Source organism: Fusarium verticillioides, chromosome 9, assembly GCF_000149555.1.
Source record: "Fusarium verticillioides 7600 chromosome 9, whole genome shotgun sequence".
Lineage (NCBI taxonomy): Eukaryota > Fungi > Ascomycota > Sordariomycetes > Hypocreales > Nectriaceae > Fusarium > Fusarium verticillioides.
In genome coordinates, this window is record NC_031683.1 from 1,622,567 (window position 1) to 1,645,099 (window position 22,533).

The 22,533-nt window shown below is 48.5% G+C and overlaps 5 protein-coding genes across 7 annotated transcripts; 4 read left to right on the top strand and 1 right to left on the bottom strand.

The window, feature by feature from the left end:
* Positions 1-608: 608 nt before the first annotated feature.
* FVEG_10368 (hypothetical protein) lies at positions 609-4,676 on the top strand (the record flags this gene model as incomplete). The annotated part of the gene is made up of 6 exons (XM_018899498.1): positions 609-1,115; positions 1,183-1,250; positions 1,298-1,406; positions 1,469-1,972; positions 2,030-2,221; positions 2,286-4,676. 6 exons carry the CDS (start codon positions 609-611, stop codon positions 4,674-4,676), a joined length of 3,771 nt encoding a protein of 1,256 aa, XP_018757568.1.
* A 711-nt stretch (positions 4,677-5,387) lies between these two features.
* On the top strand, positions 5,388-6,872 carry FVEG_10367 (RNA-directed RNA polymerase). 2 transcript variants are annotated; one of them, XM_018899497.1, is made up of 3 exons: positions 5,388-5,694; positions 5,749-6,455; positions 6,508-6,872. In XM_018899497.1, the coding sequence occupies exons 2-3, from the start codon at positions 5,800-5,802 to the stop codon at positions 6,542-6,544; spliced, it is 693 nt and encodes a 230-aa protein (XP_018757567.1). In that variant the 5' UTR covers positions 5,388-5,694; positions 5,749-5,799; the 3' UTR covers positions 6,545-6,872. The 2 variants fall into 2 exon arrangements, with proteins under 2 accessions (XP_018757567.1, XP_018757566.1); XM_018899496.1 differs by having other exon boundaries at positions 5,388-6,455.
* Positions 6,873-6,985: 113 nt separating this feature from the next.
* FVEG_10366 (hypothetical protein) lies at positions 6,986-9,935 on the bottom strand. Of its 2 annotated transcripts, XM_018899495.1 has the most exons (6): positions 9,703-9,787; positions 9,382-9,632; positions 9,121-9,332; positions 8,943-9,058; positions 7,960-8,887; positions 7,010-7,908 (listed from the first exon to the last, which is right to left on the bottom strand). In XM_018899495.1, the coding sequence occupies exons 2-6, from the start codon at positions 9,467-9,469 to the stop codon at positions 7,177-7,179; spliced, it is 2,076 nt and encodes a 691-aa protein (XP_018757565.1). In that variant the 5' UTR covers positions 9,470-9,632; positions 9,703-9,787; the 3' UTR covers positions 7,010-7,176. The 2 variants fall into 2 exon arrangements, with proteins under 2 accessions (XP_018757564.1, XP_018757565.1); XM_018899494.1 differs by having other exon boundaries at positions 6,986-7,908; positions 9,382-9,935.
* Positions 9,936-10,420: 485 nt separating this feature from the next.
* Positions 10,421-16,015, top strand: FVEG_10365 (hypothetical protein). The gene is made up of 4 exons (XM_018899493.1): positions 10,421-13,824; positions 13,898-15,072; positions 15,126-15,436; positions 15,492-16,015. The coding sequence occupies exons 1-4, from the start codon at positions 12,629-12,631 to the stop codon at positions 15,837-15,839; spliced, it is 3,030 nt and encodes a 1,009-aa protein (XP_018757563.1). The 5' UTR covers positions 10,421-12,628; the 3' UTR covers positions 15,840-16,015.
* Positions 16,016-17,459: 1,444 nt separating this feature from the next.
* FVEG_10364 (hypothetical protein) lies at positions 17,460-20,446 on the top strand. The gene is made up of 2 exons (XM_018899492.1): positions 17,460-17,781; positions 17,846-20,446. The coding sequence occupies exon 2, from the start codon at positions 19,281-19,283 to the stop codon at positions 20,226-20,228; it is 948 nt and encodes a 315-aa protein (XP_018757562.1). The 5' UTR covers positions 17,460-17,781; positions 17,846-19,280; the 3' UTR covers positions 20,229-20,446.
* Positions 20,447-22,533: the final 2,087 nt, after the last annotated feature.

The following is a 22,533-nucleotide window of genomic DNA, read 5'->3' on the forward strand; positions in this document are numbered from 1 at the left end:
CACGTTATCTCACTCACTCACTCAGGAAAGTTTTGGCTTGCCAAATTATGCCAAATATTCAGACAAGTACGAGGTTTCCAAGGCCTATCTAATCCATCGAGATTCGTCAAGCCGGTTCGATTTGTTCCGTTTAGAAAGTAAGGCGTAATTTGTGCCATTCTACCCACACTCCTTTACCTGGTGTTAGGCTGGTGTATTGATCACCCAGGGCTTCTTGCTATATTAGCCAGATATGGCGCCAATATATGTTGTTCTTTGTTGTCAATAGCACACCGGAAAGTGCTCCTTTCTGGCTCAAGGTTGGGAATCGTATGGCTCCATGGCTGATATCGCTTTGTTGTCCCTGTCTTGGCGCCTCGGATCCCAATTTGAGTCGAGTTTGTGAGAAAGATGTCTCGAATCCAACGTCTTTGTCACAGACGAAGCCCTTATGAAGTCTTATGACCCGCGTCCGCATATCCGTGGATGGTACCTCTTTTGAAATGTGATGGCATACCGAATCTGACATCGTCTCGAGTTTCTTGTTGTACTATACTTATCCTTTATGTTCCCTTTGTTGACCGTTCCACTGCGTATTCCATTTGAGCACCCCTTTCTTTTCATTCACCATGGCTTCTGGCCCAAGAAACGCAGCCCCGACCCAAGTTGGGAGTTTCGATTTTGTCCATTACTGCCCTGCCTGGACAGATCCGAACTGGCAGGATGAAGGCCCTGAACGAGATGCGAGTGTCTTTGACATCAAAGACAGCGTTTTTGATCGCCTACGCCCAGCTCTTCTGCCTCGAGACAACTTCGAGAAGCCAACTGTTTACGCTCAACGATTCGGAATTTTTCCTGGTCGAACCGATGGTCGTTCGAGAACATCGCCCACACGAGCTGAGAGTCGACAAATCTTTCCTGCCAGCTCTGATATTCGAAATGGAAAGGAACTATTTGGACGCTTCGAAGATCTGGCCAAAGCAGCAAACGAGCACGTCGACGATTACATGGAGAGAACAAGGCCAGATATGCAAAAGTTGGATGAAACCGAACAACGATTCATGCAACAGTATGAAAATCTAGTCATAGATGAGAACTGGCAGACCATCCTTTTCGGGAGCATGACTATGGATGAAGTGAGTACACAGACTCTCATCTCCTATTGCTCTCTTCGTTCCTTTAGCCATTTCTAACAAGTCTCAGTTGCAAGCAGAAGGATATTTCTCGATGTGCGATACCAAGTTTGACAGCCTCGGGGGCCACATCTCAGAGTAAGTTGGACACATGGGCTGTTTGAGCTTGCGCTGACGTGTTGAAGGGTTTTTGAGCGTGAAAGATGGGTCGACACCAGTTGCAATGGCAGAACGGCTGACAAGCCTCGTTTGATATATAATCTCAATGGGAGACGTGAAGAATGGAACCCGAGGGTATGTATCAGAACCAAAGCACTAAAAAAAAAAAAAAAAGCGCATGACGTTAATCGTTGAAGACCAACGACAGAGTTTGGGATGCGATGCAGCCGGCTATTCAACTCGCATCGCGGTTTATTGCGGCGGACGACCCCTTTATCTCAGGTCTTCTAGACATTACAAACAGACTCTGGCTCGACCCCAGACTTTTCCAGAATCAACCCGGACAAGACCGAGATACGAAGATTAGATTCGTTCCAGACCTGGTCCCGAATGATCCGTCTAGACTCAACGGAGCGAAAGCTGTCATTGACAGTGGTATAAACCCCAGGGCAGCTACTTGGCAGGCCCTGCTTCAAACAATCCAGATCGAACTAGCTAGTGGTTTCATTTGTGACGGAAAGCAACAAAGACATCACTCCGCAGGCAATACAGACTCGTGGATCACATACCAATGGAAATATAACTTGAGGGTCGCAATCGACTGTGAGTTGGTTTGGCCCTTGATCAATGATGCGTACAGCAGCAGCGAAAAGTTGAAGGCCAGCCTGATACTCGCAACTACCATAGCCCACGAGATGATGGTGAGAGACAGTCCAGATAACCTACTCATTGGCATTCTCCAACTAATAGTATGACAGCACGCATTTGCCAGGATTCCCTACATGTGGTTAGTTGATCCTGCAACAGTTGGAATAGTTGGGCGGGACCAAGTCAGGGCCTGCAATGATCTCGTGCGCTCAATGTACGATCGCAGACACAATGACCTCCATGGTGAGCCTTATTATGATGAAGACCCCCATCAAGAGGTTGGTCATGTTTTCGAAGAAACTGTAAGTGCGAGCACCGTGTTCATATATTCCCAAGATAGCATTGCTTAATGAAACTATTCGATAGGTCCTCGGAGGTGGCTATTGGTCGTTTGCATCAGACATATCTATGCTGAAACCTGCACTGCTCCAGACGGCGGCTGGTCTTGTAGCTTTCACTCAAAATTCTGAGGGTGACAGAAATGAACCCCCTGTGCTGCAGTGCCCTTTGCTTCGAAATGTAAGGCTCAACCACTATATTCGAACCGAAGATGTTCAGAAATATTTCACACAGTCTTTCTGGGATGTTGCGGTCCAGAAATATGGCACAGCTGCTCTAAGAGAACCATCCAAAAAGCCACATAAGCTCAACTACTACCCTGCTGATGAAAATTACAACAAGTACGACTTTGGAGAGAATACCCTAGGCACTGAGGAAGACATGGCCTGGGTACAAGACTTCATGAGAGAGCTCGGCGATAGAGGAAATCTTGTGCTGTGGAGTTATTTGAACAACTTGATCAACGAAGCCTGCGAGTTTGATTTGATGAATGCGCAATTCGCCACTGACATGATGACTTGGACCCATCGAGATCAAATCTGGAAACGTCTAAGTAGAGAAATACTCACGATACTCTGTGAGATCTCGGCATGCACATATCAACCATCTCAAGAGCAGGCCAAAGATGACGTCCTGGATTCTCTGTACAACTTGTGGAAGGGTGCAATCGCCCAACGAGGGGGGTATCCTGACGCCCAATCCGCTTCCCTGGACAACTTGTCTTCTGACCCAGAGACTTGGGCTCAAAACACCCGACATAGCGGTCTTAAGGTCCACGAAAAGCGTCTGCTACCCAGCCTCATGGACTTTACGCGCCGTATAGAAAGGGAGCTCATGCACATCGAAAGCATGGTATGTGAACTATACCAATCAGGAACCTCAAGTTGGCCGCTCTACCGCTTTTACAGTATGGGGCATGATAGAAAATTGCCCTATCGAGTTGATACGATGATCGAATACATAACCGACTTGTTGATTCCCATCGGAATTGCTGATCGAGGAATCAAGAGTATTGATGCAGAGTGGTTCAATCGAATATGGAACCTAGGCCGAAGAGCCAAGGACGTTCGACGACTCTTAGATTTGGATACCCGGAACTACGAGCACAATTGGCGCGACCTCTTGTTATCGATGCCTATGTTGCGCAAGTCCAAACGCAAGCCCCATCAGAGACTCTACTTTTTGGCAAAAAAGGAGATGATGAAACTCACAGGAGGCCAACTGGAAAAGATGAAAGAGTTCAAAATCCGGTTCCAGAGAGAACTCAGCCTTGGAAGTTACAAAGTGGTCATCCCAGGAGGGGATCCCAACGTACTGAGCATCGCTCAGCGGTTATCCGGAACACTGGATGATGACCGAGGCAGCAATGACCATGAGCAAAGCATCAAAGGACCATCTACAGGTATTTTCGATATCGATGCCGTGAAGAATCTGGTTCATCAGCTCAGAGAAGAAGAAAATGACACACAAGCCGATATCATCAACCGTATCACGAATCGCAAGCAAAGTGAAGTCCCAACCTTGCAGAAAACTGCAGCGGAACAAGCTGGAATTGTACTTCCGATTCCACCCAAATTCCAGGAGGTGGGTTTCAACAACCAGGCAGTGCCGCTGAATAGCGTGAAGGAGTTCAAAGCAAATAATTCTCCATTCTCGGCTTTCTCCTCGGGAACTAGCTCCCCCTTTCCTCGATCCCAACTCAATCAAGCCCCTGCATGGGCAGCAAACAGTACAGGAGACCTGGCTGCTTGGGTCAACCATCGGCTCGCAGACGTACCACCTGTCGCACACGGTATCACGCCTCAGCCATATGCACTTCGAGAGGACCTCACAGTGGATCTTCAAAACATGGCCCAAGCCAAGCTACCCATGCGAAATCCCGCCTCCTTCGCCAACGAGTATCCTCGAGAAGTGGCACAAGATCAAGACTCTCCTTTTGTGGCTGGTCCTCTTGGAGATATTGCCCAAGCTTGGGAAAAACATTATCAACCTGGGCAGAGCCCACCTCCTGCAGCAACTGGGCATACACCTGTGGCTCAGTCTTCTAAAACACCAACTCGCAGAGAGAGCCAGGATATTGGCATGACCGGGGGCTTAAGCCAAGGACGTAAAGCCACAGTTTTGTCGCATTTTGATCACAGCAGCAGTGGGACGGATGTATCAGACGATGAAGAGCAACGGACGAGAGAGAGCAGCAGTAGCGGAACGACACTCATTGGGTTGTCGGATGTTGAGGAGGAGCTGCTTAGGAAGATTGCAGCATTCGAAAAGTCTGAGGCAAGAGAAAAGGGATATGATTTGAAGCGAAGGTCAAGCTGGGCACATCTTCTGTCCAAGAAGAAGAAACTAGAGATACCTAAGGCCGGGAGACGTGTTCACAAATCGAAGCCGAAGAAGCGCAGGGTGCCCAGAGTTTAGGAGAAGGAAACCAACCAACGGAGAAGGGGTTTGGTTTGGGTCGAGACCGTAGCAAGGCTTAGCTTGGGGGAGATCTGTATTGACGTTTGTATGGTTCGAATGTTGTTGGATCTGTTTTTAGGTATTCGGAATTCATGTTCTAACTTAGTATTTTATTGCCTCATTATGTCCTCACTTTTCCTTGACGGAAACAGAGTTTCTGGAACCGCATCTTGACCAACCTAGCATTTAAGACCGAGGAATGCGTCGCAACTCTGGTCACAGGAACTTTCAACCTGGACGTGCTCTTCACCAACCAACAACTTGGAAGACTTGGAGCATTCCAGGTTGTGGTTTTAGAGTTCTCTGCGCTGCAGGTAGTTTAGTCGTTAATCGAGGACTAACCCCTAGCGAGTATGTAGGTGAGATCAGGCTTGTTCGATCGTAATTTAGAAGCCTTGGAACATGGTAGCCCTTTGGGTGTCAAAAAGCATGCGACATGTGAAGTAGGTGACGAAAGTAATTGAGGAGACAAAGGAGCCTCGGAGAGTGGCTCACTGACTTAGTATTTTTGTCATCTACCGTAAGCTTGTGTCACCCCCCGTAGTGTTAGGCCCGGTCCCACTACGGATGGTGGATGTTGCCCCTCCATCCAAAGGTCCAAGCTTCCAGAACATGCCCCACCTGTAGGGCAATCAAGTCAACTAGATGGTCATTCATTCACTGGCATGGAGCTCCCGTCCCATCCCCAAGTTATTACTTCCCCATTGTCACGTTCTCAAGTTGCAAGAACAAAGATAGGTACCTAACAACAAGGACCATTACCTTACGCAGTCTGACTCGGCTCTCTTTGGCTTCCCTCCTTCACATCTTCCCGACACAGCACCACTGAGCCCTGTTCCTTGTTAAGCTATTTCCTGAGTACTATACACAAGGGCGTACTCAATTGCATCGTAGCACACCGAAAGCAGAGTGCGATAAGGCTTCTGATATCACTTGCAGCAAAAGAGAAGACGAGCATCCCATACTGCCTTTCCACGTACATAAATGCCTTATGGCTTTCTCTAGAGTTTCCTTCTGACCACCTCTGCAGTCCCTCGAGAGAGACTGACATCAACAACCCCACCACAGCTCTTCTCCGTGTATGCTCGCCAGACGATTCATCACAATGGCTGCTACCAGAGGCCTCAGCGATATTCCGACTCTCGCCTCTCTCTATCGCGACCCTGATTCTGCCCTATCCGAGGCTTATCTCTCATCAAGAAGCGACCCTGACTATCCTTCATCTGATCCTATCAACAAACGTATCGGTTTGATTCGCGGTGATATCACCAAGCTTCGCCTCGATGCTATCGTCAACGCCGCGAACAGATCTCTACTAGGTGGAGGGGGCGTTGATGGAGCCATTCATAGGGCCGCTGGCAGTGATCTGGTCAGGGAGTGTAAGACCCTCGGCCCCATTAACACTGGCGAGGCCGTCATCACAAAGGGTTACAATCTCCCTTCCAAGCATGTCATTCACACCGTCGGACCTGTGTACGCTGCAGATACGAACCCTAATGAAAGTCTCGCCAATTGCTACCGCGAAAGTTTGAAGCTTGCCGTCGAGAACGGCGTGACCACGATCGGTTTCAGCGCCATCAGCACAGGCGTTTATGGGTTTCCCAACCTTCCTGCCGCTAAGATCGCCTGCAGGACTGTGAGAGAGTTCCTTGAGAGTGAGGAGGGAAGCAAGCTCACCCGAGTGGTATTTGTCACGTTTGTTGCTCCTGATGTGAATGCGTACAACGAGACGATTCCGTAAGTTTGTTATCCCTGATGCCTCATCCGCACGCTAACGGTTTCTTTTTAGACGAATGTTCCCACCCACGAAAGACGGATCTGCATAGAAAGGGGCAGGTGTGAAGCTCTGCGAAGAATAAGAATCATACTTGTGTGATTCTTGATGCCCAAGGGCAAGACAGAGCAATGTGTTTCCCCAATGCCGTCCCAAACTCAACCTGAGTAACGGATATCTACGCCTGTTATGGTACACCCTGCCGCCCAAATTTACAACCAAGCATCTTTGGCCTGGCTCGTGGGTTTCTACGTAATGAGCATGATAGGCTAGCTTTTGTTGGCGTTTGCAACATGAAACATGTCTTTGTAAAGGCTATTTTTAAATAGCCCATTCAAAATAGCTTCTCTGTGTGCATATTAAGACTGTTGAAACTACTGTACCCTGGAACGAATCTCATGATGCGTCGCTTTACATAAGCCCGCAAACGATACGTTGAAGGCTTACATCCTGAGTCTAACCCCAGCTCCAGTAGTGACCAAAGAATTTGCCCCCACAAGTTGCTGGCTTACAGTTATGTGTGTATCTTAAGCATGGTTTCGATTTCAACCACTATTGAATGAATTATATTTACTACTGGACGAGGTCTTCAAAGCCGTACAAGAGTCAAAGCTAATAAATTTCTGCCAATAATGCCCCATCAACGTACTGCAAAGCACATCAACCACTGCCTGACCCCAACCTCTAGTTACTGGGTCCACCTGGGCCCTTCTTCTTGTTCTTCTTCTTGTTTTTCTTGCCCTGCTTTTGATCACCAGAAGCCCCTTCTCCCTCTGGGGTATCCGACGTGTCTGGCGCATCCTGGGTCTCAGCGGCCCCTGATATCTCTTGGATATCGTCGTCTTCAGTGGCCAGCTCCTTTCCACTCTTTGAGCCCGTTATGGTATCATCATCACTTAGTTTGGTGTTTGTGAGTTGAGAAAGCATCGCCTTGAGTTCTTCCATCTCAGCTCGCAGCTTGCGGACTTCAATGACAGCAGGCTCGTCTTCCACATTAGGTTTGACGGCCTCACAAGTCTTGGTCCAGCCTTCGCCTTCCATGTCAAGGTCCTCGTGAAATTGTTCCCACTCATTGATCTGATCGTCGTCCTCCTCGCCTCGTGAGCGGTTGTGTCGAATCTTTCGTGCAGATCGCCTCTCGAAAATGGCTGCAATAAAGAGAAGAGGGGAGTATAGAGTAGCCATGACGCAGTCATTGATGAATTCGTATGTGGACTTTGGTACCCACCACTCAAATAGTCCCGAAATGACGATTTCGACCAGGTTGAAAGGGGCGATATAAACATTCTCATCAGGAGCTCGGACGAATTGCATCGTCTTTTGCGCAAACAGTGCGAGATATTCGTCATCGGCATTCTCATAGATATCCTCATAGGCTGAGTTGTAAAGTGCAATGAGGATATTGAGGAGAATAATCTAGAATATTGAGTTAACTTGACTCTCGAGAACAGATTGTTACCAACCTACCATGACAACAAAAGTAAAGCAGTAGTAGAGAATCAGACCGAATGGATGCCCAAAGTCATCAAACCCATCAAACTCGGGACTCTGCATGATAGCCTTGAGCATAGACTCAATGATGAACCAGGTATCGCCCATAATATTATCATCAGCAATATCGAGACCGATGAATGCCTGGAGGAAGCCAATGATGACAACTATAAGCAAGGCAAAGAAGATGAGAGATTCCTTCATCATAACTTTCAGCACAACTAGCATGGCGCCGAAGAAACGGAAGCTGTCGAAATAGAGCAAGAGGCGGGACCAAAACATGGGCGCAACAAAAGAAAGCAGATTATAGCTGAGCTCGTTGTACTTCTTATGCACATCATCATTGTCCTTGTATGCCAGCCCTATGATGCGTAGAACCAATGATACAGTCAAGAAGGAGTAAAGGACGAAGTTGAAAACATTCCAGAATCCCAGGATGTGGTAACCAGCCTTGTAGTATTTGAGGCACTCGTCGCAGACATAGGCAAAGGTGAAGATGTAGAGCGCAATCTCAGCACCATCCAGTACTCCTGAGGCATTGGCAGAGTTGACAGCGGCCGTGTACAGACCAAGATATATGATGGAGAATAGCAACTGGGCGGCATTCTGGTAGCGAGGTGCACGCATACGATCGGGGTCCATGTGGACAAGTAGGCTGGTGTCTGCTTTGTTCTTGTAGTCCACAAACTCGGAGGGATCATCTTCGTCCTGGACTAGCCAGCCACGCCAGAGATAGGCAATGCATTTCTGATAACCAGAGGAGCCAATGACCCGAACTGCGTGCAGGTCTACAGCCTTCTCAATGACATTGGTTGGGGCTGTAGGAACCTGGTCAATGAGGAAAGAGTACCGACGAAGAAGAACGTGGTGTAGGAGGTAATCGAGATCCTCCTCTCCCTCGATACTAGTTCGAGTAAGCCAACTACAATTTGTGATGGAGACATCATCTTAAAACTCACATCTGCTTGGCGATGACAGTGCAGGCAACAGCGCGCAAATCGTGGAGATCGGCATCCCATAGCTCGAGAATGGCTTCGCGTTTAAACCATCGCATATTAACAAGCAGGGCGTACACCTACGCAACGCAAAGTCAGCATAACGAAGGCATCGAGCATCAAGTAAGAGTGCTTAACGTACAACGCATGATCGGTATTTCTGGCCGCCAGCCTCCTTAGCCGCCTGTACAACCTTGCTGGTGATGACAGTGCTATGGGATCGCGTGATAGCACTTTCTTCAAGCTCGCAAGGGACGCATTCGCGGATCAAATGTCGCAATCGCAGGCAAACCTTCATGACCTCGGCCGGAGGAATAGCAGATGCGATATTCTGGTTCCGATGGCTAGGCAAAACTATGGTATGTGAGCTGATAGCCAGATTCGCATCGATGGGATAACATACGGGCTCTCTCCTCCTCATGGAGCCACTCGCGTCGCCTGGTGGTTCCATCGCTAAAGAGGCCCTTGAAGCGGTTCCATGTGCTGGGCATGATGAAAGCTGTGAATGTGTGGCTCGAAATATGTCTTGAATGCGAAAAGCGACGCTGGAGGGCAAACCAAGAGCCGTGACGCCGAAGGGTTCCAGCAAAGAATTGATATCGCGTAGACTATGGTCTTGGGGATCTGCCGGTCTCCAAAACAAACACGCAAATGCTGTGTCGCAATGGATCAGACTAAACTTGGATCCGGAAGCGATGCTGTCTCAGGAGGATCTTTGTCTTACAGCAATTGACGGCTGATTGCAGCATACACGAGTTCAGTTCAGGTAGACAAGCCCCCTCAATTGAGATGGAGGAGGTGGAGGAAAGAGAATCACAGGTTCTCCCTCCAAGGTCCCTTAGCCCAATTCATTCCAAGTTCTTTCCCTCGAGCCCTCAAGGTTTATCCAACCCAAACCTGGTATAGCTGAAGGAGGAGCTATCTTTGCGACGGTGATGACGTCGCAAAGGCTGGTAATTGGCCCACTAACACACTAACGCTGCAGCCGTCCGTGCTTCCCATGCTCGAGCAGCTGGGCTCGCTTTGTTCCATCCATCGCCAAGTTGAGCTTGGCCTATAGCTCCATAGCTTAATTTCTTGCAGCCCATCAACCAAGATCGTCAAAACCTTAGGATGCAAGCAAGCAATGTTCCTACAGCTCAAGAGCTGGAAGCCTACTGTACCTAGGCTTGGACTCGCAGTAGCAGGGGTAAAGGGAGGTCTCTTTCTGCTTCCAATAGATAAAGAAACCACACATTTTAGTAATGTCAATGACTCTGATTTATGAGCTTGTCTTCTTCCCGTAATAAGATAATAAAGGTGGAGGGGCTGTGGTTCATGAGCAGGTTTTTCTGGGTTAAGGAAACATGGCATGGTCAATGCTGAATCGATGATCCGATCCCCGATGCAAGCCCATTCCATGTTTTGTGGGAATATATACCTACATAGATGCGCTTTTTGTTCAAGATGTTCTTCAATTCCGTCCGTGACCATGTTATCGAGCACGCCGCGAGATTCCAAGCATCCAATATTGTGACTCGGTTTCTCGACTTTACCTCAAAGTCCTCGCAACCTGTTCTGTTTAATATGCTCGAGGAAGTGCCCAAGTTTGGCCTCTCTTCTGACATGTCCTATGTAGCGCCAGCACGTCGTGCCAATAACATGAATAGCATAATCTTGTGCATCACATCAACAGCTTTGGACTCACTGATACACACTCCACACCGAGCATGCTGCCTCGACAGTATCTACCTTCCTACCTATGCAGCCTCCGATTCTCGTCCTGCCAGTCCGATGAAGTAACACTGCGGATGGCGTTCGCTGGCTGCTTCCTGTTGTGGTCGCTGTCGAGACATGGCCAACACATTGAATCCTTGGTGGTAAGAATACTGCGGAGCGTCTATTGGCTGCGGGGAGAGGTTGGAAATGGATTGGATGTATACCGACAAACACAAGCACCACATGTGGGCTGCTGCAGTAAGAAGAGGTCCATCTCGCGGACTTCATTCTGTCATTTATCGTATTTAGGATCTCAACATTGCACCGATACGAGGGCTGTTGATCGATGGAACGTCTTACCGCTCGTGTTGCACTTCATTTTGCTATCACGGGCTGCTGGCTGGCATCTGATACTTTGCCAGCTCGACATTGAGGCCCTGTACTTCAACACTAAACCTCAGAAAGTTCTCTTGGCCGGCAAATTCGGTGTAGTCCCCCACATAGTAGGCATCATTTGGATGATGATGGGTTACTACACAGTCAGAGATTTAGGAACAAATTCAGCTTGACTGTTGAACTGTAGATGCCTATTGGGTTGGAGAAAAGGTGAGGCGGTTTGCCTGTTGGCAAGGTGTGCAATCACCATGGAAGCTATTGGATCAGAAGTGGGAGCGAGACCGGAACCCTGCGGTGTAAAGAGTTGGTAAGATCGTGCCAAGGAGTTTCTACACTTTGAGAGTGTTTGGTCGGATGCCGTTGGCCTGCAGTGCGACCCTGAATTTACAGACGTGGATCAAAATTGAGGCTGACGAGGTTTGACGATCAACTGTCAATGGAAATAGGTGGGTGGTAGGGTGGGTACCTCCCTGTTGGCCTCAGACCCACCAACGAATTTTTAGCGCTTTTGGGGGACGGGAGCACTAGGGTAGCGGAGGTGGAAGATCATCTGTGGCTGGAGACGTTGCAAGAGAACTTCAAACGACGATCAAGTATACCTAGGTCCAAGGTTCCACGGGCGCCTTGGAAGTGGAGGTTCAATAATATTGTTGACCTGAGTAAGACTGAAGGTCCTACTGTACTTTGGTACTCACATGAGTGGAAAGATCAACAATGCATTGGCTGCCTAGGACGGACAGTCATATTCATTGTCATCTGCAACATCTGCCAGGGATTCGATGTAAACTAACAAGTGGTGGAATGCTTTTTGTTGAACACACCTATTTACCCAATCAATTTGTGCAGAACCAACTGATTCTACCTACCTATGCATGGATGTTTTGTGGCTGCTGCGTACATTTTTTGGTGCCTGCCTGAGCCAGGAGAGGCAAGAAAGCTTTACATCTGAGTCCCAAGGGATAAAAACACCCAGGCAAGTTATTATAAGTTTCACGTAGTCCTTGGTAAGTTTATTCTGGCCTCTTTCAATACGTTCTAAAGTTTTCTTGCTCCCTGAGGCTTGCCCGGGTTGGTACCTAGTAGCCAAAGATGCAATTGGCTCGTTGACCTCTGTATCTGTATCTGCATCTGCCTGGCACTTCCATGCACTAGCACTGTTATTCATTGCCTCACGCCTTCCATTCGCTTGCAGCCCGGACTTGTGCGAGCGCCCTCTCCTCCCTCTCCCCCTTCTTTCCCTTCTTCCTCCTGCCTATTTCTTTTTTTAAAACATTCCATTCCGTACTTTCTCTCTCATCTTGTTGATGTCTTCCACCTCTCCCTTCATACAGTAATGCGATACCAGTAGTAGTATTGACATTCAAACGAACCTCCCCAACCAGCAGTCTTTTCTGTATTCTATGGTGACATCTTTCAAATCCATCTCGGGTAACCAAGCACCAGCTCTACTCACAAGATCGCTTTGAGACAACTCAACTTTGCTATTTCGCCAAAGCTCTCTCGATTGAATCGACTGCAGCAAGGTACTTGTGTCACGCTCCAGCATCAAAATCAATATGGAGCAGACAGATTCGATCACTCCCTCTGATCGTCAAAGTGGACCAAAACACAACAAGAAGTCTGGCCAACAAGAGGCAGATACCACGATGGCTAATGACGTTGACCCATCAGCCCCTGCTGCGACCCCTTCCGAGTCGGTGGAAAGAACTTCTAAGAGTGGTTCTTGTTCGAGGAAGAGCAGGCAGCAGAAGAAGGAAAGGAGTCAAGAGACCAAGCCGGCTTCGGTGAAAGACGAGGCTGAGGCTTCTGGCATTTCCAGTGAAGACGAATCTACTTCGGATGATGATGAAGCCTCAGAAACCGTAACACTAGCTGCCAAGAAATATTCGGGAGTTAATGGCACTACTAAGAATAAGAAGGAACGAGCCAACAGTATCGTTTCCAAGAAAAAGACCTCCAAGGCTTTCACTAAGAAGCAGAAGAAACCAAAGAAGAAAAGCAACAAGAACAAGGCGGGCAGTTGCTCTGACACCGCTTCCGATTCGGACAGTGGTTCAGATTCCTCCGATCCCGAATCTTCTGATAATGAGGACCCTGCTGAGAAAAATGACCGAACCAAGTCCTCTCCAGGCCTCGAGAGCCAACTTAGGGCGCTCGAGTTCCAGTTTGCTCAACTGCAGCAGCAGCTGGGCGCATCTAATGGCCTGGCTTCATCCGTTAACCCAAGCGCTTTCACCTCGTTTGGTTCGTCGGCTTTGCCGTATTCTGTCCAAAATCCTCTTGTCCAAAATCCTCTGTCTTCACAGGTAGCTAATCTCGATCCACTACTCACTAGTCGTCGACCAATTGGTCACTATGATCCTCGCAGACGTCGACCCATGCGACTTTCAGGAATACCAACTCTCGAAGGTAGTGACCGAGATAGTATTACCAATGATTACTTGCGTGGCGAGTTGAGGGCTAAGGGGGAAAAGCCTAAGGGTCCTGCCTTTAAACGCGTGGATCAGGTGTGGGACAACAGCATACACAATTTCAAACTTCAGGATACAGCCGACACAGACACCGATTCCCAGTACGACGAATACATCTTTCATGTCAGAAGGAAGTTCGACTGGGAGGGAAAACATGCAGCAACTGTTGTCGACATCAAGAGCAAATTGCTTCGGGAATGTCTGCAGGACGTTATCGGCAACGCAGAAGGCATTAGCCTGGTAGACGAAACACCAAAAATGAACCCTGAGGTCCTTTTCTTGTGAGTAGCCTGACATTATTATCTGCCAGGAGGAATGTGATGATGTCTTGATCTCTTGCTGATATCTTTTCAGGTACCTAGAAGACCTCCGTGATCATTTGAAGGCACTGCGCAAAGCTAAACCTGCTGGCAAGTCCAAGAAGAGTCGGAAGAAAAATAAAAGTCTACTCAAGGAAAAGAAACAGCATCTTAAGATACTTATCAAGTATCTTGACCATGACTTTGAAAGCACAAAAGAAAGTCTCTATCCCATGCTCAAGAATGGCCTCATCACATTTGAGCTGCTTTGGGCTTTGTGGAAACCGGATACACTTGTCTATGCCACAACGTACGGAAACGCAAGCGAGCCACGAGTGTTCAAAGTCGAATCAGCCCACTTACATCACAGCGTTATGAGAGGCAGTTATTATCACATTGAAGGTAAATATATGGAATTCGATGGCAAACGCTTTGGTTATGGCAACACCTCAGTCGAGATAGACGGGTTCCAAGGCGCCAAGAAGGTCAAGAGTCTTCCTTGTTATCCGCTTGAATACCACCACAACGAGCAGAAACTCCGACTTGATTTGATTGAAAGAGGCAAGAAGTTTGCGTCATTGAGCGGTGTTCACTACAAGAGCTACAAGGGCATTGCCTTCATGAAGCGTAGGAATGGCTCGGTTATGAAGTTTAACATCCAGTCCAGCAGAGTCATGATCGACCCGACTATCTTTAGGAAGACCAACCCCAACTACAGCGTCTCGACTGTTAAGCCCAAGGACCCCGATATCATCGAGGAAGAGACTTCGGAATCGGATTCCGGTAACTGTGCGTGTGGCTCAGATTCGGAGGGTGCAGGAATGGTGAAGTTTGTCAAGAAAGTCTACAAGGACGAGAATGGCGACGTACATATGGTCAGCTTTCCGAAAGGTTTGGTGAAGAATGAGCCCGGAAACGCCGAACTCGATGAACTCCCCTCCAAAAATGTGGAGGGGGATGATGACGAGGACGTGGACACCGTCGACTTCACGGATGAGGATTATCTCATTGCCTCTCCGGTGGTACTTGGTTTCTCATTTTCAGAAAAGCAATGGCTGGAGCTCGCCGTTTCCTGCGTCAATGAAATCCAATGGAATGAGAAGGCGTGGGACTCCCTGGTTCTGGAAGATGGCACCAAAGACCTGATCAAGGCCCTTGTGAAGTCACGCAAGTATCACGCGGCTAACACTATCGATGATGTTATCCAGGGCAAGGGAAAGGGACTCGTCAGTAAGTTCAACATGTCAAAACATCCGAAGCGCAGAAAACTAACAGTATAAAAGCCGTCCTACACGGACCTCCTGGAACTGGCAAGACACTCACGGCTGAAGGAATCGGAGAATTGCTTCAATGCCCACTTTATATGGTATCGGCTGGCGAGTTAGGGACAGACTCGAGGTTTCTGGAGGCAGAGTTGCAAAAAATACTGGACATTTGCCATGCTTGGGGTGCTATCCTTCTTCTGGATGAGGCAGACGTATTCCTGGAAAAACGCAATATGCACGACATCCATCGCAATGCCCTTGTGAGCATTTTCCTTCGGCAGCTGGAGTATTTCCAGGGAATTTTATTCCTCACGACGAACCGAGTAGAAGTGAGTATCTAGAATCCTCTAGCTTCGGATGATTACTAACATAGGAGTGACTCAGACCTTCGACGAAGCCTTCCAGTCCCGAATTCACATCGCCTTGCGATATGACAATCTCAAGTCTCCTGCAAAGCGGGCTATCTTTAAGATGTTCCTCGACCGTGTTCATAAGCTGGGCAAGCTCAAAGTAGAACCATTGACCGAGGATGATCTGGACTTACTGTCGAAGCAAGCTCTGAATGGACGCGAAATCAAGAACGTGGTGGGCTCGGCTCAGGATCTCGCCGTTAACAAGGGTGAGGCTCTTAGCATGCGCCACATCAGACAGGTTCTCGAAGTTCATGCCAAATTTGGGCGGGATTTGAAAGGAGGAACTGGTTATGAGGATGCTATGAGAAGCTACTTCTAGTTTTGGATTGGGGATGATATCGGTTACTGGACAGCGGTGAAAAGACGACAGAGATAGCTCGTCTTATGCCGAGCGTCTGAGATTAAGATTACTTGGTATTCATGTCTGATAGTCTGAGCTATAGCGTTGATGAATAATGTATGTATAAGCTTCTGCGATAAACTCTGTTTGCTCGAAAGCGTTGTGCCTGTCTTAACCAGGAAAACAGTTCGTGACTTGAGGGAGAGTTGCTTCATGAAGGTAAATGCAATAAGGCTCCTTTTCAAAGCGGCGATACCTTTCTGTGTTTTTTCCATAACAATGCTCCTGGGACATATCTCTTGAGGATTGAGACATTCGCCAATCTGAGTACACTCACAGCATATGGAGAGGTGTGATGTAGTCTGCAAGCCAGCCGCACCCGCTCATATATCAACCCGTTGTCTTCAGTCATGCACTCTATTGCCTTGTCCCACTGCTATTTTGATCACGCATATGTCGCCCCTCGTAGTCCAGCTTCACTTTGCGAAAACTGCTGACGAAAGCACGGGTTAATAGATTAGGAGCGGGATCTTTATCGGAGATCCCTGGATTATGGGGGAAGATCAAACTCAAAGCTACTCCGGGCCCCTTTTCAACGAACCGTAGGATTGAATGGGGTCATACCAGTAGTAGTTGTCACTGTCAGTGTTTAACATGAGCATTCATTCAATTTCACTCGTGAAGAACCCTTAGTAAAAGGTTATCTTGATGGCGCTCCTCGGTTTCAACATGTACCCATCCTTAAATCAACATGGCCTGAATAATAACAGTGAGTGCCAGAAATAGCAACATTCTCCACATATGACTACATATAGCCACCCAAGCACATAATAGATAGTATCACCAGGTAGTTATTTATCGTCGGGGAGGATTCAAATGAGACGTATGATGCTGGCAGGCTGTTTTTCCTTGTTTCTAGAATCCGTGACGATATCCCGTTGCTGAGAAATGAGACAAACACAGTCAAGAACTATGGGCAGAGTCAAATGGTTGGCATGGAGCGTGTTACAGAGGGCAATCAAAAGAAGGTCGACAAGGCATAAAATGCTATGTGACTAACAATTTACGATGCTGGCTCAATGGCAACATTCCGGTCCAGGGAGGGAAATACATAATATCACTTGACGGGTCCCTCGCCCTCTTGGTCTGCTCGGAAGGAGGATTATTAAAGTATTCATGGGTAATATTCTCGATCCAGTTCTAAACCCGGCAAAGGAGCAGGACCCCTTGAACCCTGGTCGTGTGCCTGGGGTTGTCCTGTGGGCACAGTAAGCCTCGTATAATATTCACTTTCCTTAATGGGCAGTTCAGAAGCTGGAGAGGGTGTTTGTTGTAAGCAACCGGAATAGAACAGACTTTGAAGGTCTCGCACGAACACGAATGTTTTGTTTCAAGTTTTTGAAAGACGTCTTTGTAAGAGAGGCATTCCTTTGTCTCCCAGAGCAAGACCATGCATACTTTGGTACCATCAAACAATGCAACCATACATAGTAGACCGATCTGCCGGGAGTCACCGCCTACCAATTGCAGCATGTCTCAGCTCAAGTCTTCCCTTGTCGAGTCAGCGAAAAAGGGAAAAAGGGCTCTTCTCCGACGTGAGTGGCTGGACAGTCTCATTTCCATTGCCCCTAGAGATCATGCGCATGCTGTCGGCGGCGCTTCTGGCCGGCATCATTCCATTGAGGGAAGCGAAAGTGTCTAATTTGATTTGATCATATCAGTCATGTCTCGTTAGCCTTTCTTTTGTTTACTACCTACGACTACCTACGCACTGGAAAGGAGGCACTTGCGTCGTCTGGGGCAGACCAGACCACTACGAAACACACCAAAGAACGGGTCGAACGGTGAGCGAGGCAAGGAGGGCGCCGCCTCTTTTCCACTTAGCGAATGAGACTCTGGAGATGCCACGGGTGAAAACAAGGTTTGTTTGGCTGGGCTGGGCTGGCTGTTGGGGAAATAACGCCAGTAACTTACATATGCCACAGCGGCTGTTGTCACAAAGCGCACTAACTATCACGGGTATCACGATTTGCAGGTCACAGCACAATTGCATACAGTTACGGAGTAATTGCGCATCTATCCGATGGGTCCACGTATTCAAGTGTCGATTCACCGCATTCATAATGACTGCCACGACATCCGACACCTCAGTTGTTCACCACTCAGACAGATAGATAGATACCAACAAGGCACCCACCACTGCACTCACTCACTGGACGGTACGATATGCAAATGCAAGCCAGTATGCAGGCGTACGAGCCGTCACCGACAGAAACAAAATCACTCGACACACTGAGATGACTGCATGTTTCTTCTCGTGGCAACTCATCACTTGCTTTTTCCGTCCCCGGCGCTTCAAACAATCTCTTCTCACTAATCGCCACTGGATCACGGCATTCGTTCTTGTCACTTGCCCGAGAATAGAACATGGACGGCTTCATTGACCTGAAGTAAATGAGCTCCCCATCAACAACCCGAGAGCTAGAAGGTGATCAGCGATTACCCTACCGTCCTTCTATGCCTTAAGCCCTTTTTCGGTCTAGTCTACCGCTAGAACCAGTGTTCCTGTTTTCCGTTTACACATCTCATCAATAAGTCTGGCATAATCTGCTGACGCGGCCGGCGATCTGGTGTTTCTGGCGGGTTCAATTTTTTGGACAGTGGACCAGATCACAGACTCTATGTACGAGGCCTGCCAGGTCTAGCAGGTACAACGCCCTGGTTGGCTATGTCGGAATTAGGACGACTGGGAGGTGAGATGGCCCAATCAAGTAGCCTTGGTACCTGGCAGGGATGAAAGCCCTTACAAGTTACCCCTGGGTCTTTGGTGGAAGCTGAGGTTGAACTTGGACTGAAAGGGTGTGGTGGGCCTGGTCCATGACCTTGGCATCAAGTGCTAGCGTGCATTAGCCCTGGTGTTGATACCGGTGCAAGCGTTGCTGGTAGCTCGCCCACATCCCAGTACTGCGCACACATGCGTTCTGGCCGAAGGAGACGGAGGGGGATGTGGGAATTGCAGCAAGGGTCTTGTCCAGCAACCTAGGGAAGCGGTCCTGAACTTGCAGGGGCGTGCGTGCCGGCTTCTGAATGAGAACGGAAGAAGAGAGATGAGAGACATGGCGTCCACACACACACCAGGTTGAAAGGGGACTCAAAGACACACACCCCTTGCTCACCTTATAACCCTCAATTCCTCCCTCTTCTGTCTCTCCTCTGACTCTTCACTCCTCAGTCTTTTTGGATCACGGCCTTTGCCTTCTGTCACTCCTTCACAGCACTACGCTGATAACACTCTCTTGAACCAACTTACCTTACAATCCTTATAAAGGCAAAAGGAAGTATTCCGGAAATACAACCGATTACCAAAAGCCGTCACTCTTCCAACACAACACAACACAACATATACACAAATCACTCAAAATGAAGGTCTCTTCTTCCGTTGTCATTCTGGCCGCCGCCCTCGGCGTCTCTGCCCACCCCAGCGGCCACGCTCACCAGCGTGCTCACGCCAAGCGCGACTTCGTCGTTGCCAACAAGCCCGTCACAGTTATTGAGTACGCTACTCAGGTCGTCACCGCTGATGCTGCCCCTGCTACCGCTGTCGCTGAGGCTCCCGCCTCTCCCAAGGTCGATGCCGACACCGTTGTTCCCAAGGCTTCCACCAGCGTTCCCGCCCCTGCTGCCTCCGCTCCTGCTAAGAACAAGGGCAAGAAGCACAACTCCGGCTCCGGTTCCGGTTACAAGGCTTTCTGCGGTGGCAAGAAGGCCAAGCGCGCCACTCTCGAGGACATTGCTTCCACTGGCAACACTGGTGTTCCCGGTGACTTTGGCTGCAACATGATGACTGTCGATGAGGATGTCGCCGACAAGTACGACTACACCGTCACCTTCAACAACGATCACGATGGCGACAAGGAGTGTGCTTGCTGGAACAAGATCGGACCTGATGGCAAGATCGACGGTTTCTTCGCCCAGAACGTTGCTTTGGAGTTCACTGTTTCCGCCTCCAGCTCACAGGTTGTTGCTTTCGACAGCGACTCCCAGGGTGGCTGCGCTTGTGCCACCTCCAAGGTCCCCACCACAAAAGACAACCTCTGGGCCGGTACTTGGCTCGAGTTCGACTTTGGCAGCAAGCGAAACAAGAACTGGTCTGGCGCTGACGCCTCTTGCCTTGTCTCTGCCGCCGCCAAGCTTGACATCCCCGGCCTCCGAGTCTGCGACACCTCCTCCAACACTTGCTCTACCATCAACCCCGGAGGTACTGGCGAGAACGCCTACCTCGGTGGCATGGAGGCTGAGGACGGTATTGGTATCAACACTCCTGCCGAGCAGGTCCGCCTCACCGTCGACATTGACTACTCCGGTTAAGCTATGTCAATCATAGCTTGTGGTTTAGTTCATATGAGAGCTGGGCCTCTGCGTAAAACTTGATTTTATAGAATTGGGCTTATTCTATGTATACCTGGTGTTTACGGTGCTCGGAATTTAGCCATCCAGGGCGATCCTGGATCTTGGCTTTGGGATCTATATATTATACCTTCTAACATATATATTCATAGTGTTATGACATATATTCATTTCTCCTGCTTCATGGTACACGTTGTTGTGACTTTCTCTTGGTGTGATGGTGAAATGTCGTTGCTTCGCTTTTAATTAATTGCGTTGATCCCCCGCCGATCCCCAGATTTTGTCAATTCTCTTCGCCAAGTGATTTATTTATCTTGAATCCGTCCCGATCGCGCCGAATCCTCTGAGCGAAAGGATCGAAACCCTCGAGAAAACGCAACTTGGATCAATAAGATGGCTGCCGATGCAACGATCAACAGTGGATGAGACCCACCATGATCAACACACAACTTTCATCTCGATTCATCGAAAATCTCTGCCTTTTTCTTGCGTTTTTTTTTTTTTGTTCTCTTGGGAGTTCTTGGTGTGTTCTCTATGATGGAGACATGACAATCAGACTTTTCACAATAGGCTGTGAACTGCCCACGACCAGCTCTGGTGGTGCTGCTAATGCAGGTTCAGCTTCTATCCATTGTTTCAAGATAGGGGCTTAGTGGGCCTTTGTCCTTGTTTACAGTGCATATGCACGCAACGCAGCGCAGCGCAATGCTTACGCGGAATTTGTTTACTTTTGTTGGTTGCACAAGCAATAAGCTTCGATATATTTTTGAGACTATAGGGTCTTTGAGTAACCTCGAGATCATAATTACTCAGCTGTGACGGAGGTGGTTGAGAAATAAGGTAGTGTCACAAATTATCAGCAGCCATCCACAGAGCACCTATAGTTAGTTACCTAGTAGGGAGGCTTTATTCCTCGGTAGAGTAGCGGGCCGCACCTCACAACCACAAAGGACAACCCATGTGCTGTGCTGTGCTGTGCTTGTCTCCCTCTAACGAGCAACTAGAAGAGACTTTACTCTCTAGCAGCAACCGCTGATTCAACGCTCGCTCGCTCGCTTCTGAGGCATAAACTTTGTTCTTGTGGGCTTTTTGCCTCCCAACGGCTTTCGGTACCTGAATCTTGGAACCAATCAGAGCGGCCCATGCCCTGACTAGTGCCTGGCAGATCACAACGTGGCGTGGGTGGAGACAATCCATACAGTGCTGTACTGCACCTACGAAGCCCTGCCCTACCCTGCAGACTCTGCAAGTGCGCTGTCTCAATCGTGACAAGTCTTTTAGTCTTGGATATCACATGCGGTGAGACTTTTTGGTTTTCGTCACCTGCTGTCGTGGACTTTCTTGGGAGATACTTATCTTTCGTTGACTCGCAATGACACTGTGGAGTGAGGGAGTATCACCGAGTGATTTTGAGATGGTGGGGACGATAAGTCAAGATAGAGGGTTGTTGAAAAGGTGGAGGTGTTTAAAGTGTGTGCAGCGCGAAAAGGCTTGTGGTATTTGATGTACCCTGCTCAGAAAGGTCACTGAAGGATTTGTTGATTTGCAGTTGTGCAGCATTGCAGGAGCTCAACAGCCATACAGCCAGTCTCAACTGTTCAAAACCAAGTACTAGAATATCTTGCAAAGAACCTTGTCGCATAATCCGTAAATCGCTCAAGAATCAATCTCTGAATTCCAAATGTCACTGACAGAAACGCTAAGCACACCGATATCGTGCCGTGGACCCAACTAACTTAGCCATGTGTCAAACCCAGCGAGAAACCACTCGGGCCGTGGCGTTGTGATGGGAACTGCTCAACTAGTGGCGAAGAACACCAGAGACTCTTGATGAACAGTACTTGATTCGTAAGATGGAAGCCTGACAGGTGGACAGCCCGCTGAACATGATTCATGGACAACTTTTAAGCTACTGGGACTACACTAGAATATGCAAAGAGAAGTTTTCATAAGGTAGTTAGTGAGTGGCTACCAAGAACATGCAGTCCAACAAGTACCTAGTGCAAGCAATCAGCTGGAAGCAGAATGACAAACTTGTGGCACACCGTTCCATTGTAAGTTGGTGATGCTATAGCCTATCGGAGGCTGTGTGCTTGAGAAACTAGCAGTGACTGCATGAGGGACCATTAAACTTTAATGGAGCTTCTTAACACTTCGTCGGTATCGGTTCACTCACTGATGCGGGAGTTATTTGAACCATTATAGTATGTGTGCTTGGTGGTAGCTGTGGAGGGTATAGAAGGCAGTGTTTAATCTGTTGGGTTAT

Excerpts from the sequence above, each read along its gene's own strand:
- FVEG_10367 (XM_018899496.1), top strand. The coding sequence starts at position 5,800 with ATGCTCGCCAGACGATTCATCACAATGGCTGCTACCAGAGGCCTCAGC. Across the intron at positions 6,456-6,507 it reads GCGTACAACGAGACGATTCC|ACGAATGTTCCCACCCACGA; the intron begins GTAAGTTTGTTA and ends GTTTCTTTTTAG.
- FVEG_10366 (XM_018899494.1), bottom strand. The coding sequence starts at position 9,469 with ATGCCCAGCACATGGAACCGCTTCAAGGGCCTCTTTAGCGATGGAACC. Across the intron at positions 8,888-8,942 it reads ACTGTCATCGCCAAGCAGAT|TATCGAGGGAGAGGAGGATC; the intron begins GTGAGTTTTAAG and ends TACTCGAACTAG. Across the intron at positions 7,909-7,959 it reads GCTTTACTTTTGTTGTCATG|ATTATTCTCCTCAATATCCT; the intron begins GTAGGTTGGTAA and ends TCAATATTCTAG.
- FVEG_10365 (XM_018899493.1), top strand. The coding sequence starts at position 12,629 with ATGGAGCAGACAGATTCGATCACTCCCTCTGATCGTCAAAGTGGACCA. Across the intron at positions 15,073-15,125 it reads CAAGGGAAAGGGACTCGTCA|CCGTCCTACACGGACCTCCT; the intron begins GTAAGTTCAACA and ends ACAGTATAAAAG. Across the intron at positions 15,437-15,491 it reads TCACGACGAACCGAGTAGAA|ACCTTCGACGAAGCCTTCCA; the intron begins GTGAGTATCTAG and ends GGAGTGACTCAG.
- FVEG_10364 (XM_018899492.1), top strand. The coding sequence starts at position 19,281 with ATGAAGGTCTCTTCTTCCGTTGTCATTCTGGCCGCCGCCCTCGGCGTC.